This window comes from Aricia agestis, chromosome 6, assembly GCF_905147365.1.
Source record: "Aricia agestis chromosome 6, ilAriAges1.1, whole genome shotgun sequence".
Classification (NCBI taxonomy): Eukaryota; Metazoa; Arthropoda; class Insecta; order Lepidoptera; family Lycaenidae; genus Aricia; species Aricia agestis.
Window position 1 is genome coordinate 6,710,143 of NC_056411.1, and position 18,768 is coordinate 6,728,910.

The window sequence follows — 18,768 nt, forward strand, 5'->3', positions numbered from 1 at the left end:
AGCGCTTACAGACGAACGGCACGTGTCGGCGGCACGCGTCGGCGCCCGGCGGCAGTCGACGGCAGACGACGGCACGTGTCGGCGGCAGTCAACGGCAGTCGGCGGCACGTGTCGGCGGCAGTCGGCGGCAGTGGACGGCAGCCGTCAACAGTTTATCACGCTTGCAGTTGTGACGTAGCGCGTAAAGGTAAGCGTCCACAGGTCGGTATTGTACGCAACGGACGTTTCGCATAAAACGGATAATTTTTTTACAGTACGTCCACTGTATCGGCAGCGTACGGATTACTGACTAGCCAGTATGTTTATCTTCAAATTAGTCCAAACAAAGTTCCTATGTCAAAATTTCTGCTTTCGACTTTTCCATCCACACCCTCCTTTATAGCATTAATTTATTAGGCTAGTCGGTAATTCGTACGCTGCCAATTCGAAGGACGTACTGTGAAAAAAATATCCGTTTGATGCGAGCCGTCCGTTGTAGTAGGGGAGGTAGTGCTATCGTTTGCTAAGTCATTTCATACCGACCAAATTTTTGTCCAGCGGTAGCTTAATATTTATCAATCAATATAATCAGCGTCAGTCGCCGCACCCGTGGTGGAATGTTAACTGAGAGTATTTCAAAGTTGTAAAAAAAATAATTGCGAAAAGTGATTTTATACCGAATGAAACTTTTATGGATGATTATTGAGGTCATGCTCAACCAAAAATGCACCGTCAGCCGTATCGCAGACGGGGGATTCAACGTCAGTCGCGTTACTGAACTATGTTAAAAAAATTAAAATATAAAGTCATTTCATACCGTAAAAAATTTATACAGGTGACTGTTGATACCTTTTTAATAATAAAGACCACCGTCAGTCGTTAATATGCGGGTGGAAAGCCCGTCAGCCAGCGATATAAGCTATAAACATTATAGCCCTACTTCGCGCTCAATGTATCCTAGGATGTCGTGTAGACGACATTTCCACCTGCAAATATTCAGCTGACGGCAATTTTCGTTTGAATTAACCATAAAATTGTCTCACATAGCAATTTTAAGTAATTAATTCGATAGTCAATATTTGTGAAGAAGAATGATATACATTTTACTTTAAAAGCGCCATCTGTTGTTATATACTAAAACTAAAATAGCACCTACCGAACCTAAACGTGTATAATCTAGATATGAACCTTTATTGGGTGCGAATTGGGATCTTTTTAATGTCAATTCAATACGATTCCCAACAACAACTTTAAGATACTCTCAATTTTTATTCCACCCATATTGGAGTAGCTGACGATCAAAACTCTTATGTATTAATAGAATAGTATTATTGTCACGATTTTCGCTCGGTATGAAATGACTTTTTAAAATGAGCGCGACCTCCCCTACTATTGCGTACGATACCGACCTGTGGCCGCTTACCTTTTGGCGGTACGTCACAACAGGGGGCCTGCCACCACCTCTACTAAGCGACACCGTTGACAGATAAACAATATCACTTTAAAGTCAAGCTAGCGATCTTAAAAAAAGTTGATATTTCACCGCGGATTTAACAAAGTTTTGCATTTTTTTACTGTTTTTTAGTAAAATTATATTTAAAAAGTGTGTACGGTAACGTAATTGTAATCTTACGACAAAATGTTCTGGAAATATAATAGTTTTAGGGAAGGTCGTGGTAGGCCCCCTGCATGCGTCATAAACTGTCAACAGCTGCCGTCGGCTGCCGTCGACTGCTGCCGACTGCCGCCGCACACGTGCCATTCGTCTGTAAGAGCGCTTAGGGAACGAAAAAGCTGATGACATAGCGACAGTATAGCAATATGATAAGGACTAATATTGCTATACTGTGACATAGCTTAAAGGATGCAGTACAGAGTGGTGACATGTATCAATTTAAAATTTATCCCAGTGACCTTTTAGGTTTACCGGCAATGGATTTATATAGAGATTGGAATAAATATTGGGAATTTTCTGGACAACATAAGGGTAATCGTTTGTACAAACTTCAGCCTCTAGTACCAAAAAAATCTTGGTTTAATAGGATCAATAGTTCAAAACGAGTGATTTCGTCAATTATATGAATGCGATTGGGACAATGCATATGTAATGTGTGATTGTAGGGAGGGCACGGGAACTCTTGATCACATATTTTTCTCGTGTCCTTTGCTTGATCATACATCGTTTTTATCCTCTACTAGCTGTTGCCCGCGACTTCGTCCGCGTGGACTTCAGTTTATAGCGCGCGGTGTCAACAAAATTGGTGTCAAAAGCTTTTTAAAACCCTGGTACCACTTAAATCAAAATACCCAAAACAGCCGTGTAGTGTGCACATAATTTTTTTTTAATTAAACTTTTTTATACCAAATTTTAAAGCTTATTTAGCTTTACACAACTTAGCTGCATTACACAACTTTAGCTTTACCCATAAACTATTTACTTAGTATTTATTATTGGTATGCTCTTGTTTCTGATATTTGGTCCTGTTGGTAGGTGAGTTATTTGATAACGTGTATGACAATCGAAAGAATCGAAAAACCCAGCCCAACATGGTACCACATCTTATAGAAATACATAATATGAGCAAGCAATAGCGCGATCTAGGCGACTCTTGGCGCCATGAGTTTTGGAACTAACTTAATTTGAACAAATTTATGCATAAACACCCCCTTACAACCCCTTTTTCCAGTAAAAAAAGTAGCCTATGTCCTTTCTCAGGCTTTAGACTATCTGTGTACAAAATTTCATTACAATCGGTTCGGTAGTTTTGGCGCTGTTATTCTGATATCTAAGTTGGTAGGTGAGTTATTAATTAATAACGTGTATAACAAATAACAATCGAAAGAATCGAAAAACTTAGTTTAACATGGTAACACCTCCTATAGAAATACATATTATGAACAAGCGATAGCGCGATTTAGGCGACTCTTGGCGCCATCTGTTATGAGTTTTTGGAACTAACTTAATTTGAACAAATTTACGCATTTTCACCCCCTTGCAACCTCTTTTTTTAGTTAAAAATTAGCCAATGTCCCTCAGGCTTTAGACTATCTGTGTACAAAATTTCATTACAATTGGTTCGGTAGTTTTGGCGCTGTTGTTTCTGATACCTAAGTTGGTAGGTGGGTTAATAATTAATAACGTGTATAACAAATAACAATCAAAAGAATCGAAAAACTTAGTTTAACATGGTAATACCTCTTATAGAAATACGTATTATGAACAAGCGATAGCGCGATTTAGGCGACTCTTGGCGCCATCTGTTATGAGTTTTTGGAACTAACTTAATTTGAACAAATTTACGCATTTTCACCCCCTTGCAACCTCTTTTTTTAGTTAAAAAGTAGCCTATGTCCCTCAGGCTTTAGACTATCTGTGTACAAAATTTCATTACAATCGGTTCAGTAGTTTTGGCGTGAAAGCGAGACAGACAGACAGACAGAGATACTTTCGCATTTATAATATTAGTATAGAGTATAGATAAACTCCATTTTCCTCTTCCTACACATAAGTGACCCTATAAAATATGTTAGTATTATTTTTTATCTGAATTTATATAAGTTTATAAAATATAAAATGTATTTTTTCGTAATTTTTGTTTTAAATTTGAAGTAAGTACCGTATATTTTATTTGTCTACCAAAATTTTCCTGATCCTAAATCGACACTGGCAATAGTTTTTACTTTTATGCTAGTCGCCATATAAAAAAATAAAAAAAGAAGAAGTAATTGAAATGTTTGATAGGTATTTGATTTTTAGGATCTAGAGACTAGAAGACAAAATTTGAAAATCCGAGAAGATTTTGCGTAATTAATAAATACGCTATTTTAAATTAAATTTCCTATTTAGAATATTATGCAAGAAAACCTGTAAAAATGTCGAAAGTTATAAATACTAGTGGTATGAAACCTGGTTCAATTTACCGGATAGCACTTGAAAACTTCGTGTAAGTTTGTTGCTGTAGTTTCGTGGCAATATTTTTGTTTTTAATATGTATCATTTTTATTTTTTACAGTATTGATAAGCAATAAATGTTATTGTTTTCATTGTAGGACTTATAAGCAGGTGGAACTTTATCCAGGCTCGGCGCTAAATCTTATTATTGGCCCGAATGGAACTGGAAAGTCGACGTTTGTGTGTGCAATCATATTAGGCTTATGCGGCAAGACAAATGTTATTGGGAGAGCTAAGAAGGTACATTAGCATTATTTTATTAAATTTCATATAAAGTAGCTATTTGACCTAGCTTTGCTCGGTATTCGTTGTTTTTACAAAGGTCATCTTACACTTACCTATGTTTTTTCTTGAATTTGTTGTTTTTTTTTTAACTCTGATCCTCACTCTATACTTTCAGGTATCGGAATATGTCAGAAATGGATGTGAACAAGCTACAATCGAAATAGAACTGTATCAGCAACCAGGAGAGAGAAATGTTATAATAACCCGTAGCTTCAACTTGAGAGATGTCTCTACTTGGAGTATTAATCACAAGAGTGCCCGAGAGCATCAAGTACAAGAACTTATTAATAAATTGAATATTCAGGTAATTAAAATTACCTTTTTATAAGTATAGAAAAAATATGCTTTATGCCATAATTTTTCAACATCACATGAAATAGACTTTTTTAAACATTATAAATTCAATTTTAAAAACAAAAACAAACCATAATTGTTAAATTACAATGAATAGTAGTTACATTAACATTACAATAATAATATATAATATATCTGTATATTTCTAAGTAATTCTCCGAGGCCCCTCAAAATGTGGTCACACGCTCTTTACTACTACCCTATTAAACATACAGCCTTAGGACCAAACACACATTATTTTCATTTATTTAAGTAACTGATTTTAATAAAAAACATCTACAATTATTTATAGTTTTTGTTTAATTGATAATTTTATGTCGAAATGGGCAAAATCTGTGTTCTCCGCGCGTCACGCTCTGTTCGCGCTTACGGAAAGCTTTAATAACTTTTGTTTTCTATTCATTAGCATAGAGTGTGATACATCAAATTAATCTAGATTAACTGAGCTACTTAATTACTAATTTTTTTTTTATATATAAAGTTAAATAGGCATAACATTCTGTCACACGATTTTGCTAGTTTCACGAGCAGGTAACAAAACTGCACCTATCTTCCAAACGCGACGACTTATGGTTACACATTATAGCTGCACCAACGCTCAGTGTTGGTCCTGCAGTACAGGGGACACAAATGCTTGTTGCTTTAAAACAAACTACTGCTACTGAGTACTTATATTGATAAGTGCATTTGTTGAATAAATAATAGTAAATTATTACAACTCGAGACTGACGGCGACCATTGTTTGTGCGACGGGATAGCGATGGACGTTGCAATGGTGACATACTTATTATGTCACTTCAATAAAATAATACGGGCGAAATACTTTATATGGCAAAGAAACGTTTGCCGGGACAGCTAGTAATTTAAAATTGTGACACTCATATCAAATTAAGGGATAAGGTAGATGATCGAGATTATTTCCTAGTACTTTGTTTGTTTATTTACCTATTACTTTAATCGTAATTCTAAAAATGTAAAATTTTCGTAATTTTCGTGGCACTATTTTCGTGGATTTTCACCCATGAAGGTTACCTAGCGACCTGCAAAAGCTACGTAGCCTGTTTTGTACACCGTTTTCTTTTATGAATTTGCTATAGTATTGTATTTCCAGCTATTATTTTGGCACCCTGAACTCATTTTTCACTCTACAAGCTTTTTTTTTAGAAAAACAAAACATATGTGACTTTACATCAATCTACCTTCTCATCTTTTCCCCAAATATATCGGGTCTGCTTCTAATCTAATGGATTTACCTGAATATTAGTATTTTACATGAACAACTGACATTACATCCTCAATCCAAATGCAATGCGATACGATACTCAGACTTAATATCAGAGCGAGCGAAGTGAACCCTTGTATACAATGTGTCCTGACACCGGTGTCCGATCCTTTGATGTCATGATCTGTGGCATATTTTATCGACAAATTGGCTCTCAAATTTTTTCTCTCTCTCACAGTTGTAAAATGGCAACCATTTTAGTTTTTCTCGGGCTTTCACACTAATCTGACCAGTACTTCTCAGCATTTCAGGACTGGTTACTAGACAGATTAAGCAAAAAATTTAAAGCTCCATGCTCTTTAGTATTGTTCTTAATAAATCTCTCTTCTTAATAAAAACTGATTATAAATAATTAATCTTTTTTTTTTAAATAAAATAATAATTTCTTTTATTTTTTGGAGATCGTTGAAATGATAGGCAGATATTTAGGAATGAAACTACCACATCTTCAAAGCTCACTAAAATATAATATTTAAAAATGCGTGGTCACAAAATCTACATCTAGCTGAATCCTTAATAATAATTTTCAACAATTTGTCAACCAACTGTCTTTTGAATATTTTTTTCCTCTCCAGCCTTAAAATGTAATGTAAGCAATAGTGTCATAGATTACAAACAAAATTATCAGATTTAAATAACGATCATTTATATTAATTAAAATTAAACTAATAGGTGCGATCGAGACGCCACAATTTCCTAAGGAAAAAAAGATTTCAATCCATATTTTGTTCCTAGAAAATGCAATCGTAACTTTCGTGGAGTCTATCACAACTTTCGTGGGGACCGAAATTTCAAATTAGATTATTTCAGTAGTTTATGGACCGATTTACATGTCTTAAAGATCGTACTTATTATCTTTACAGCGCCTTAAAGGTATTTGCATTTATTAAAAGATAACTCTAAAATAAAAAATCCCACGAAGTTTCCGCGTGGAATCATTTTTGAAGAATCACTCTTCTGCAAATAATGAAAATCTAACATGATACTTTAAAATCTTAAATGCACCAATATGAACTGTAACCGTTGTGTCTAATAAATCCCCTTAATTTAAAATTAATTTATATCAGAGACTCATATTATTGCCATCATAAATTTCCAGGTTGATAATCTCTGTCAGCTATTGCCGCAAGACCGTGTACAAGACTTCTCGAAGATGGATCCTCAACAACTGCTCCGAAGTACCTTGGCTGCAGTTGGTGGTCAAGATAGCGTGGCACAGTTGGATGAACTTATTGCCACAAAGAACAATCAAAGAGGCTTATCTACGAAGCTACAGAACAATGCCCAGTTGTTGCAGGAACAGGTCAGGCTTAATGAAAGGTCTGTAGTCATAATATTTACTTTCACCACAAAAAATGCATACTATACATTTTCTTGCCAAAAATCATTACTCTTGGTCTACTTGCCAAAATACTTGCTGAAATGCCAGTTGTTTTGGTTTCAGTGTGAATATGTACAAATTACGAATGAGTAATTTAATTGAATTTTAAGTACTTTTAATTATTGATTTGTTATTGGATTAATTTTATTTTATCTCATTTCAGATTGAAAGTCATCATAGATGCAATGAATCAAAGGAAAGAGATACAAAAGGAAATTGACATTTGTGAGAAGAAAAAGTTGTGGATAGAATATCAGGATTTGAGAGAAAAAGTTGTTGAATACTCAAATGATAAAAAGGAGGCTGCAAAATTGATAACATCACATAAAACCAAGATGGAGCCACTAGAGAAAGTAATAGATAAAGCAAAAATGGGAATAGGTAAATTAGAACAACAGAAACTTAAATCTGTAAGTATTTACTCATTTCTATAATAAACAATTTCATTTTTGTTTAAAAAATAAACCTGACTAGTTAGTTAAAGAATAACGGCATAAATAATAATTAATAAAAAAAAAGCAGTTGCCGTACATATATTTATGCCGTTATTATTAATATATTTTTAAATGTTTTGAAGTAAATTATGCTACCCCTATTTTCAATAAAAATTTCAGAGTAGAGAAACTCATATTCTGAAAGACAAAGTGAAAGAAATGACGGACAGCGTTATGGCGCAAGAGTACAAAATAAGAGAAATCGACTCTTCGTATCAAGCCAAGTTGGAGAAGCACCGAAATCGCGAGAGAGAGATTGTGGAGGCCAAAACCAAATTGGAAAAGCTTATATCGGACAAACGCAGAGCTGAAGAAAATGTTGGTGACAGTGAGTATTTTGCAACTTGACTTATGTAGACTTGCTTATCACGCGAGAATCGTACATTTTGCCGAGATGAAAACTTTCTTTCTTTCTTTTTTTTTTTATTAGGACTCTGAAGTATCATCATGCCGAATTTCATTTTAATATATTTTATTATCAACATTCTGAAAGTATTTTCTTAAAATCTACTCAGAAATAAAACGATTTTTATTTTCAGATTTATAAAAAAAAAAGATATTATGTTACGTTTCATAAATAGATAAATTTTTGCAATCAAATTATTAATAAGTATTATGTTTTTTTTTGTCCTTTTATGCATCCAAGGTTGTTAATTGATTTATCATACCATATGTAACATACTTGCAAATATTACACCAATAATAACTATGATCACAGGCAATAAAGTTAAGATGGAGCTAGCTGAGTTACACAAACCCATAGCTAAGACTAACGCCGCGCTCGAGACTCTTAAGAAACAGAAGTTGGAGGTTCAGTATGATCTGGAGAATAATATCACACCGCAAATACGGCTTTACCAAAACAAGTAAGAAATATCTAAGTATATTGATCGTAGCATACGCCACTTGTTTTAATAACAGATGTTGCACCGGTTTATCGCGCAAACTAAATTTTCTGTGATAAAACTAATATTCTCCTGTCATTTCTCGGCTCCACTCCCAAATTTCTTCAGAATCGGTTACAGTGTTTAAGCATGATAAAGTTATAATAAAAAATAAAAAGCATAAAAACGATTTAGTTAGATCAGGTAGATCGTTTTTCTACTCCAAATCTCCATCTAGACATAGAGTGTGTCAAATTTCATAGTTGATAATTATAATTGTTTTTGCAGTTATTGCTGAGATTACATAATATTAAAATATACAAGACTGTCTTATTTAAAGACACTGTTGTCTGTCATGATGATTTCAGAATTCGCAAACTCGAGGATGTTCGTGAGAAGCGTTTAGAGTCCCTCCGGCTGTACAGCGATGACACTTACCGAGCGGTCACTTGGCTAAGAGAAAACCGTCATCTGTTCAACGGTCCCGTCTACGAGCCTATGATGTTGGAGGTAAATTGTTATCTATTCTTACTGACCTAACCCTATCTCGGGTTAAATATTAATTTGTTTCTCTTGTTCGTCTATGAATGAAAAAAAAAAACGATTTATCGTCAATTCGAGTATATCCATTGTATATTTATACAGTGGATATACGATTTTTGTCCTTTTCTGAAATGTTATTGTTTAGCTTGATAGACAAGAATAAAATATTGTTGAGTTCTGTCAAACAAAAGTTCCAAAAGTTATTTTAAAAAGTCTACAAATAATAAAAGAGTAACTGTGTCAAAAAAATTGTCCACGAGTCTACAAAATGTGACCTGAATACATGCATACCTTATGCATGTATTTCGTACACAATTTTGTGTAAATATAGAAGTCAACGGCTTTATTTCGTAAATTTGAGTGTTAGTGTTTCATTGCTATTGCCATATTTTAGTGTGCCAAAAGGAACCAAATCAAAAACGGTTGAAGTATGGGAGTTTCCTTAGTTTTTATTATTCATACTAGCTGTTGCCCGCGACTTCGTCCGCGTTAGCATAGTAGATCACATCCCAAGTATTATTTATTGTACAAAAATATTCAATGTACAGAATTGACTTTCCTACGATTTTATTATATATGGATGTTCCGCACGGCTTTGGCTGCGTAATTTAGGAATTTCACGTAACCGTTTTCCGCATAAAATAGCCTTTGTTCCTTCACGTGGTATATTTTTCATATTTGCCAAATAACAGAAAAATTGCTCCAGTAGTTCGTGAGATAAGCCCTTTTAAATCATTTCCCCCGTTTTTTCCACATTTTCATCTATTTCTTCGCTCCTCAGTCTTAGCGTGATAAAATATAGCCCATAGCCGTTTTCGATAAATGGGCTATCTAACACTGAAATAATTTTTCAAATCGGACCAGTAGTTCCTGAGATTAGCGCGTTCAAATAAGCCCTTTTATATAATTTCCCCCGTTTTTTCCACATTTTCCTCTATTTATTCGCTACTATTAGTCTTAGCGTAATAAATATAGCCTATAGCCTACCTCTATCAATGAGCTATCTAACAATAAAAGAATTTTTCAAATCGGACCAGTAGTTCCTCAGATTAGCGCGTTCAAATAAGCCCTTTCATACAATTTCCTCAGTTTTTTCCACATTTTCCCCTATTTCTTTGCTCCTATTAGTCTTAGCATGATAAAATGTAGCCTATAGCCTTCCTCAATCAATGGGCTATCCAACAGTAAAATAATTTTTCAAATCGGACCAGTAGTTCCTGAGATTAGCGCGTTCAAACAAACAAACAAACAAACTCTGCAGAATTATAATATTAGTATAGATTATAATATTAGTATAGATTAAAAAGTGTACTATTGCCATGGGACATTGCAGCACACTGACTACAATATTTTGTAGTCTACAAAATATGTCAAAATCAAACAATATCTATTTTAAATACAACTTTTAATCCAGCCTTCTCTCTATAAATTTGACGTGAACGGGATCTGTCGTTCTTAATACTAAATCGATGTTGAAGCACAAATCTTCTCTTTTTGTGATTGGAGCAATGTTGAAGTTTCTCAGTATGGACGATAGTGATGACTTCATTTCCATCATTGCGAACTTTTGACCTGAAACAATAACAGTAATCTAAGTCTTAAGACGACCTCTGTGGCTCAGTTGGTGGGCTGTTGGTAGCTCAAGCCGAGGGTCGCAGGTTCGAATCCCGCCGACGGAACAAAAAGTTTTCGAAGTTCCTAGGTCATGGATGTGTATTAAATATGTGTATCATATAATAAAAATCTTAAATATATGTATAGTACTAGACGTTCCGCGCGGCTTCGCCCGCGTAAATTAGATATTTTACACACAAATTAGTCCACTAAAACATAGCCTATAATCCTTCACGTGGTCTACTTCTTAACTGATCCAAATAACAGAAAAAATGCTCTAGTAGTTCGTGAGATAAGCTCTTTTGAATAATTTCCCCCGTTTTTTCACATTTTCCCTCTATTTCTTCGCTCTTATTAGTCTTAGACCCAATTTCACCAACCTCTGTTTGTTAAATCCTAACAAGGCATTACTTAACGGACCTTGGAAAATTAAACAGACTGTTAAAATACTTATGTCCCGCAGTAAAAATGTAACAGCGGATTAGTAAATGCAATGATAAGTGAACAACGAGTGAACAACTATCAATTCGTTCATTCTTGTTATAAGGCGACGAAATTGCAATGTACAAGATTAATACGACATGTTTCCTGCAATGTGTCACTTTCTTCCATAGTAGTATAATAGTTGATAATGCGACCAAATTAAAATATCACTGATCGCATACATTTGTTACGCTATAATAGTTCTTCTTAATTTACCAGGTTAATAATTATTATCTGTCAAAGCTGAAAACATGAATCATAATACAAACTTTTATTTACATATTTCGGTTTGGTAATTTTGATACAAGTTAGTATATTTGCAATGTCAAGGAAAATCCGAAGGCTGAATTTTTGGCAAAGTGAAAATAAATAATTATTCATAACTATGAAAATAATTAATAATAAGGACGTAGCGGAAACATGGCGGAAAGACTCAAAAGTCAAAACAGATTCTTTTATTGATATTTCATATTATTGTCTTTGAAAGTTGTTAATTTGACTCATATAACAGCCTGTTAAATATTTAAAGGACCTCCATAGCAGGAATTAAATTTAACACCGTGTTAGGTGATTTGACATGACATTAGGGAATGGTGGAACGCTCGATAGCTCTAACAGGCCATTAACTGATTTAACAAGCCATTATTTATTTAACATTGCTTGATGAAACTGGGTCTTAGCGTGATAAAATATAGCCTATAGCCTTTCTCGATTAATGGGCTATCTAACACTGAAAGAATTTTTCAAGTCGGACCTGAGTAGTTCCTGAGATTAGCGCGTAAATAAGCCCTTTCAAATAATTTCCCCTGTTTTTTCCACATTTTCCTCTATTTCTTCGCTTCCATTACTCTTAGCGTGATAAATGAACTATCTAACACTAAAATAATTTTTCAAATCGGACCAGTAGTTCCTGAGATTAGCGCATTCAAACAAACAAACAAACTAACTAACAAACTTTTCCGCTTTAAGTATAATTTTAGTATAGATAAAAGTATTACATAATATGTTTCCGTTGCCTGGTACCTGTAACACAAGTCCTTCAGGTACTTAACACGGGGCCAAACTGACGTGGTGTGAAGCGTCCATAGATAGATATTATTATTGTATGTATCTGTCGCAGCCGACTGGCTTAAATAGCCGTTCAATCAAACAGTTAGCCCTTTGACTGAACAACGCCATTCAATCACACGTCTAGCTTTTATATTGAATATTTTAGTCGCTCAAAACGTTCAACACTACAGCTGATTCAAAAGCCGCCGTCTAATTGAAGTACTTCAGCGCGCACCGCTGCGGCGCTAGGTGCGTTTTATTTACAATATGGCGTCAACTAGCAGGTGTTTGTTGGTGTTTGTGGTTGTTTTGCGGAAAGAAAGTAGTTAACAAGAGTTACAAATGTTATTAAAGATACAAAAAATGTGGAGGCACATACGAGTGAACCAAAATTTCAACAAATATTCGAGGAGAAATTACGGGATTATGAAATGGATGGACGCAGCCCTCCCGAAAGGGGGATTCAGGGGGCACAGCCCCCCTTCAAAACAAAAAACAAACACAATCCAGAAAGTCCAAAAGTTGGTTAGGTTAGGTTAGAACTTAGACCACAACACGTAGGGAGCCGAGCGAGCGCAGCGAGCGTGCTACGGCAGCAGCCGGCGACCGTCGTCAAATAAAAGGGGGGCTCAGGGGGCGCAGCCCCCCGTCAAAACAAAAACAAACACAATCCAGAAAGTCCAAAGTAAGTTAGGTTAGAACTGTGACTGTGCTGCGGCAGCAGCCGGCGACCGTCACAAAACGCCTCAGAATTTTTTATTTTTACTTATTGCATTAAACTTTTATTCACCCCTTAAACTTAATCCGAGAATAATCTTTCAATAAAATACAAAAAGTTTTCCTATACTCTCAAATTACATATTAAGCTAATGGTCGCCCTAGTTAATTTGCCATTAAACCAGTTGGCTAAGTTTCGTCTAGCTGTAGTGTTGAACGTTGTAGTCAACAAGTCGGCTAAACGACGTATAGCCGTGTGATTGAATGGCGTTGTTCAGTCAAAGGGCTAGCTGTTTGATTGAACGGCTATTTAAACCAGTCGGCTGCGACATATCTAAACTAATAATAAAGAGTAAAAGTTTGTTTGCATCGCATAGGGTCCGAAACTACTGTGTTGATTTTGATAAATTTTCACTAAAACAGGGTTTCGCACCTTTTCATTCGTTTAGGGTATCGTACCCAAAGGGTATGATACCCTAAATAGTGTACTGTACTGTACTTTACATTTAATATGATTGCGATTTTGTGAAAATCCAAATCACGTTCCAAAACAAAAAAAAAACATGTTTGTTGTATGGGAGCCCGGAGCCCAGCTTAAATATTATTTTATTTTGTTTTCAGTATATTTTGTTGTTATAAGTTTATAACACAGAAATGTGACAGAATAAAACAAATTAAACAAAATGTGACCAGTATGTATCTCAAGATACAAAATGTGTGTTGTATCTTGAGATACAGACTGGGGAAAAAAGACCGACAGGCAGACGGATATACCCGATGTCTCAGTAATAGGGCCCGTTTTTACCCTTTGGGTACGGAAGTAAGTAAAAAGTACGGCTTCTGTTCCAATCATTATTTTAGCACTCAAAAACCTAGTAATGAAAATAATGGTGTCAATAAATTATTATACTTATAAATTGTATTTATGCTATTTTAAATACACAACAGTGCGTTAAGACTTAAGCTCTGTAGTTAAGGTTGAATTTTCTATGTTCAGTTTTTGGGAATTAGCTCGATGCGCTTCGACTCTGCGATAGTATAAATTGACCCTTATATTATAATTGATCAGTCCAGTTGATGGACCGCAAAAATAATTGGGTACAATTACTATTATATTGATAAGGATTAAGTATTTTATCACTAGATTGTAGTTACTGCTAACTAGTTTATAAGTACCGATAAAAACTATCTTACTTCTTGGATAATATTGATAGCATTTAATGAATATATTATGTAAAACTGTGAAACGTGTTACAAGTTACAACTCACGCACGATTGTGCTGATTCATTCTACCATGATATTTCAGTCCCAAAGAGCCCTATGAAAGTTTAGCTCAAAAACTGACTGACATTTCGACAACACGACCATCTCAAAATAGAATAATTATAGTACGTAACTAGGGCCCGTATTTTTGGTCAGTACTCAAGATGCATCTCGGTCTCAAGACACGGTTCAGGCTCTGTGATTGGTTGGCTGTCAAAATTTGGACCAATCAGGAGCCGATTCGCGTCTTGAGATCGGGTCGCATCTTAAGTACTGACTATTTATACCGGCCTTAGTATTGTTCAACTTAGAGAATACTGCAAGTTTTATCAAAATCGGTTCAGTTGTTTTTGAGTTACGGAACTTTAATTCTCATTTACGTACAATTTTGAAGTCGGTTTTATTTTATTTTAATATAATTTGTTATTAGCGTAGCGTAGTATTTAACTAGAGAGGCTCGCTAGACAACTGAATTAACTATCTTGGACACACGCGTGGATACATGCGACGTTAATCTTATAAAACAACTATCGGACAATAAACTGAAATTATATTATCAATCATTAGCGACCCGCCCCGGCTTCGCATCGGGTATAAAATATATAGCCACTGAAAAAATAATTAAAATCGATTCAGCAGTTTTGACTTGTAATATTCATTATTACTACCCGTGCCCCCATTGGTCGGTACCGCCGCAAAAGCTACTTGCCGCAATTTTTAAATCTGTAATATCGTCGAAAATATTCATTTAAATCATATGCTGTAAAGGGCCATATAGATCTACATTAAATCAACAATGTATTTAAGTTATTTGATTGGATAAGGATTAATACTGTATTTAGTAAAATTGCTTCATAATTAGCCATTATTTGTCGTAAAAAGAAATAAATCTCGTAGGGTTCAGCGTGCGTTTGCAATGTAAGCGAAAAAAAAAATATGTACGACATCACATTAGAAACCCCAACAATAACAGTATTTCTCCACTGTTTAATAAATGTTATTATACCTATAACCTTCCTCTTGAATCACTCTATCTATTAAAGAAAACCGCATCAAAATCCGTTGCGTAGTTTCAAAGATTAAAGCAGCTATCCCCAACCCGCTGTCTGCGGGCCGCATTTGGCCCGCCAGGACTTTATCTGTGGCCCGCGTGATGTTAAGGAGGCGACCTATGACAGAATAAAATCGGTTTTCACCCGCGCACTTCATACCCCCCGCACTCGCCCAACGCATTCAAAATGTCACCGCGGCTATTTTGTGTAATTATTCTCGTAATCACTTTTTGTACGAACGTAGTATAACTAAATATATCAGATAAAATTTTGAGAAGTTCGAGTCACATTTTCTATCTGTACTTTGCGAATCAAATTAATACTTTTTGCCATAAACACTAGTAATACTTTATGATAAGTATGTTTATTTATCGAAATCGAAGAGGCTCTAACACTACTAAATCGATTCTGCTGTAGTTGTTACAAAAATATTATAACTTTATTTAATATAATCTACTAGCCACGTCCTCGTCCACGTCCGAATTTGGTTAGTTTTTGGTGTTTATTTGCGTAAAATATATTAACATTTGTCAGATTAAAATATACAAAATTCTCTGTCACAATGTTTGTAAGCGAACTGCTCAACCGATTCAATGAAATTTTGCATACATACATTCGTTAGGCTTGAGGATAATTTTTTATCTGCTTTTTGTGAAATATACATATATTATTGATACTAGAAATAATGTATGTGGCAAACTGACGTTTGCCGGATCATCTAGTCAAATATGTATAAAAAAAACGGTTCAACCTATTATAATGCTATGTACATTCGTTAGGCCTGACAATAGGTTTTTATTTACTTTTTATATTGATACTATAAAAAATAATAATTGAAAAAACAATGTTTTCCGGGTCAGCTAGTTTCCTCCTTTTAGCTCTCCTCGATTTCTCATGAATTGCACCATCAGATCACCACTTTTGTTAACATGTTACGAAATTCGGACTACATCTTATACAATAACAAAAGAATTTTGCAAATCCATCTACTAACGGCGGAGTTACCCGCCATGGTATCACTAAAATTGTCTCTGATGCTGGTGCTGATAAAAAACCCAGCTCAAATTTCATCTCGATATACTAGTAAAATTACGTGTTCGGGAATGTTAATGATTTTGTGTAGTCTGCCGTCCAGCTGATGATATTTTCAAGAAGGGCATTCATACACTGCCACTGCGTTAGCAAAGGTGCATTGATTGCACGACTCATTACTTTGAATAACAGAAATAAGTAAGTTCGAAATAATCAGCCAAGTGTGAGTCTGACTCGCGTACGAAGGGTTCCGTACCGTTATAGAGCTAAAAATAGCCCAAAAATTGTAATTTTTGTATGGGAGCCCCCCTAAATATCAATTTTACTATCCATTATTAAAATACAAATAAAATTACACACACTACAACTAATAAAATAAAATTAAGAAATTAAAAAAAAACACCGCCAAAACAACTTTAAAAAGTAATGAAATAATATTATTTACTATCTATGGACTAAAATATTACTTTACACAAGTTAGGAATTATTTGAACTTAAAGATAGTAAATAATATTATTTCATTACTTTTTAAAGTTGTTTTGGCGGGGTTTTTTTTTTAATTTCTTAATTTAATTTTATTTCATACTTTTTAAACTTGTGTTGGTGTGTATAGTGCAGAATAATTCCTATCAACAGAATCATATTCTCATGATTACCATCTATCAATGTCCTTTCCGATGAGGCCGTTAATATGAGCCCAAACATGAAACCTCCACTTTGGGTTCATAAGAAGCTCGGTTCCTATAGAATCCAGGTGATGCTGCAGTAGCAGCATGTAAATATTTAGTGTTTATCTACTTCTTACTGTTTGTCGCAATGAAAATGAGCCCAAACACGAAACCTCTGCTCTAAGTTGGCGAGGAGTTGGATATTCTATTGATTACCAGGTGATGCTGCAACACCAGGTCAACTTTCCATTATTATGTGTATACGTATATTGTATATTCACAACTAGAATGAAATATGAAACCCATCAAACGACTACAAGATGCTAACGGCCTTTCATGAACCAGATAAACCCTGATTTTCCAGCACTGAGCAGGCTGATGATATTGAATTATAGCTAAGAACACTCTTGATCATGCCAGCTTTCAAACAAAAAAAACTAGATCAAAATCGGTCCACCCGTTTGGACGCTACGATGCCACGGACAGATACACACACAGACAGACAGACAGACAGACACGTCAAACTTATAACACCTACGATATAACACTTACGACAAAACTCTTACAGGAAAGCCTACCATCTGTTCCTTATATCGACTCAACGCCAACTTAACTCACAGTATGAGCACTGAGCAGGCTGATGATATTGAATTATAGCTAAGAACACTCTTGATCATGCCAGCTTTCAAACAAAAAAAACTAGATCAAAATCGGTCCACCCGTTTGGACGCTACGATGCCACGGACAGATACACACACAGACAAACAGACAGACAGACAGACAGACAGACACGTCAAACTTATAACACCTACGATATAACACTTACGACAAAACTCTTACAGGAAAGCCTACCATCTGTTCCTTATATCGACTCAACGCCAACTTAACTCACAGTATGCCATTGAATTATTATCAGCTCTATGTTGTGTACTCAAGAGCGATATTGCCTTACCAATGCAGTTTCTGGGTCCGGCACTGAAGGGTATGTAGGCGTAGTTGTGTCGACCCACGCTGTTCTCCGGCAGGAACCGCTCAGGATCGAACTTTTCCGGGTCGGGGAAATATTTCTCGTTGCGGTGCAGGTCGTAGATGTGGATTGCGCACATGGTGTTCGCTGGTATTTCGAAATTACCTGAAAAAAATTGATTTTTAGTCTATTAATAAGTATACGGAAAAATCAACAACAATATGTTATCGAAATTATTGGTACAAAGATGAAAGAGCAGTCTAAGTCAAAACTTGAGAAAGATCAGCGATAACCATTGGCATAACAGTGCTGTCACAAAAATCGCAATATTTGAATTCTCTGTGTAAGATGTTACAAAACAAAGGAGAGCAAAATGTGTTAGCGTCAACTACATAATATATACTAGGGGGTGAGACTGCAGTTTTATTTATTTACTTACTTAGTTTGCAGGGCTGCGTTGTTTGCCTCATAATAAAAGGCACGGACGGGTACAGACGTAGAGATTCCTTTATGACCAAATCGAGATATTTCATCGCAGACAAATCTTCCATAGTTGCATCTCGAGTATCTTTTCCGAAGATGTCATCTAATTCCTCTATAACCTTTTTCTAGAAGAAATGCATTATATTTACATTAATTACATTAACTTCTTACATTAGCAACTATTTTATTACACTATCAACTTTATCATGTTGCAAGTCAATAAACCGATTATACTATTATGATATGTCGTAAATTCTTTGATTGATGTTTGATAAAATTGAAAT

General features: G+C 35.1%; 2 protein-coding genes across 2 annotated transcripts in view; one reads left to right on the top strand and one right to left on the bottom strand.

Moving 5' to 3' along the window:
* Window positions 1-3,760: 3,760 nt before the first annotated feature.
* LOC121727686 (structural maintenance of chromosomes protein 5) overlaps window positions 3,761-18,768 on the top strand; it is a 73,021-nt gene continuing 58,013 nt past the window's right edge. Inside the window, exons 1-8 of the mRNA XM_042115652.1 lie at window positions 3,761-3,923; window positions 4,030-4,171; window positions 4,332-4,520; window positions 6,952-7,172; window positions 7,397-7,643; window positions 7,848-8,055; window positions 8,446-8,593; window positions 8,980-9,121. Of these exons, the coding sequence (XP_041971586.1) occupies window positions 3,853-3,923; window positions 4,030-4,171; window positions 4,332-4,520; window positions 6,952-7,172; window positions 7,397-7,643; window positions 7,848-8,055; window positions 8,446-8,593; window positions 8,980-9,121 (1,368 nt within the window). The 5' untranslated portion in view covers window positions 3,761-3,852. The remainder of the gene's footprint in view (window positions 3,924-4,029; window positions 4,172-4,331; window positions 4,521-6,951; window positions 7,173-7,396; window positions 7,644-7,847; window positions 8,056-8,445; window positions 8,594-8,979; window positions 9,122-18,768) is intronic.
* The window catches only part of LOC121727689 (cytochrome P450 4C1-like), a 37,099-nt gene continuing 28,890 nt past the window's right edge, over window positions 10,560-18,768 (bottom strand). The window contains exons 7-9 of the mRNA XM_042115657.1: window positions 18,441-18,609; window positions 17,987-18,166; window positions 10,560-10,726 (exon numbers count right to left, since the gene is read on the bottom strand). Coding sequence (XP_041971591.1) covers window positions 10,560-10,726; window positions 17,987-18,166; window positions 18,441-18,609 — 516 coding nt within the window. The remainder of the gene's footprint in view (window positions 10,727-17,986; window positions 18,167-18,440; window positions 18,610-18,768) is intronic.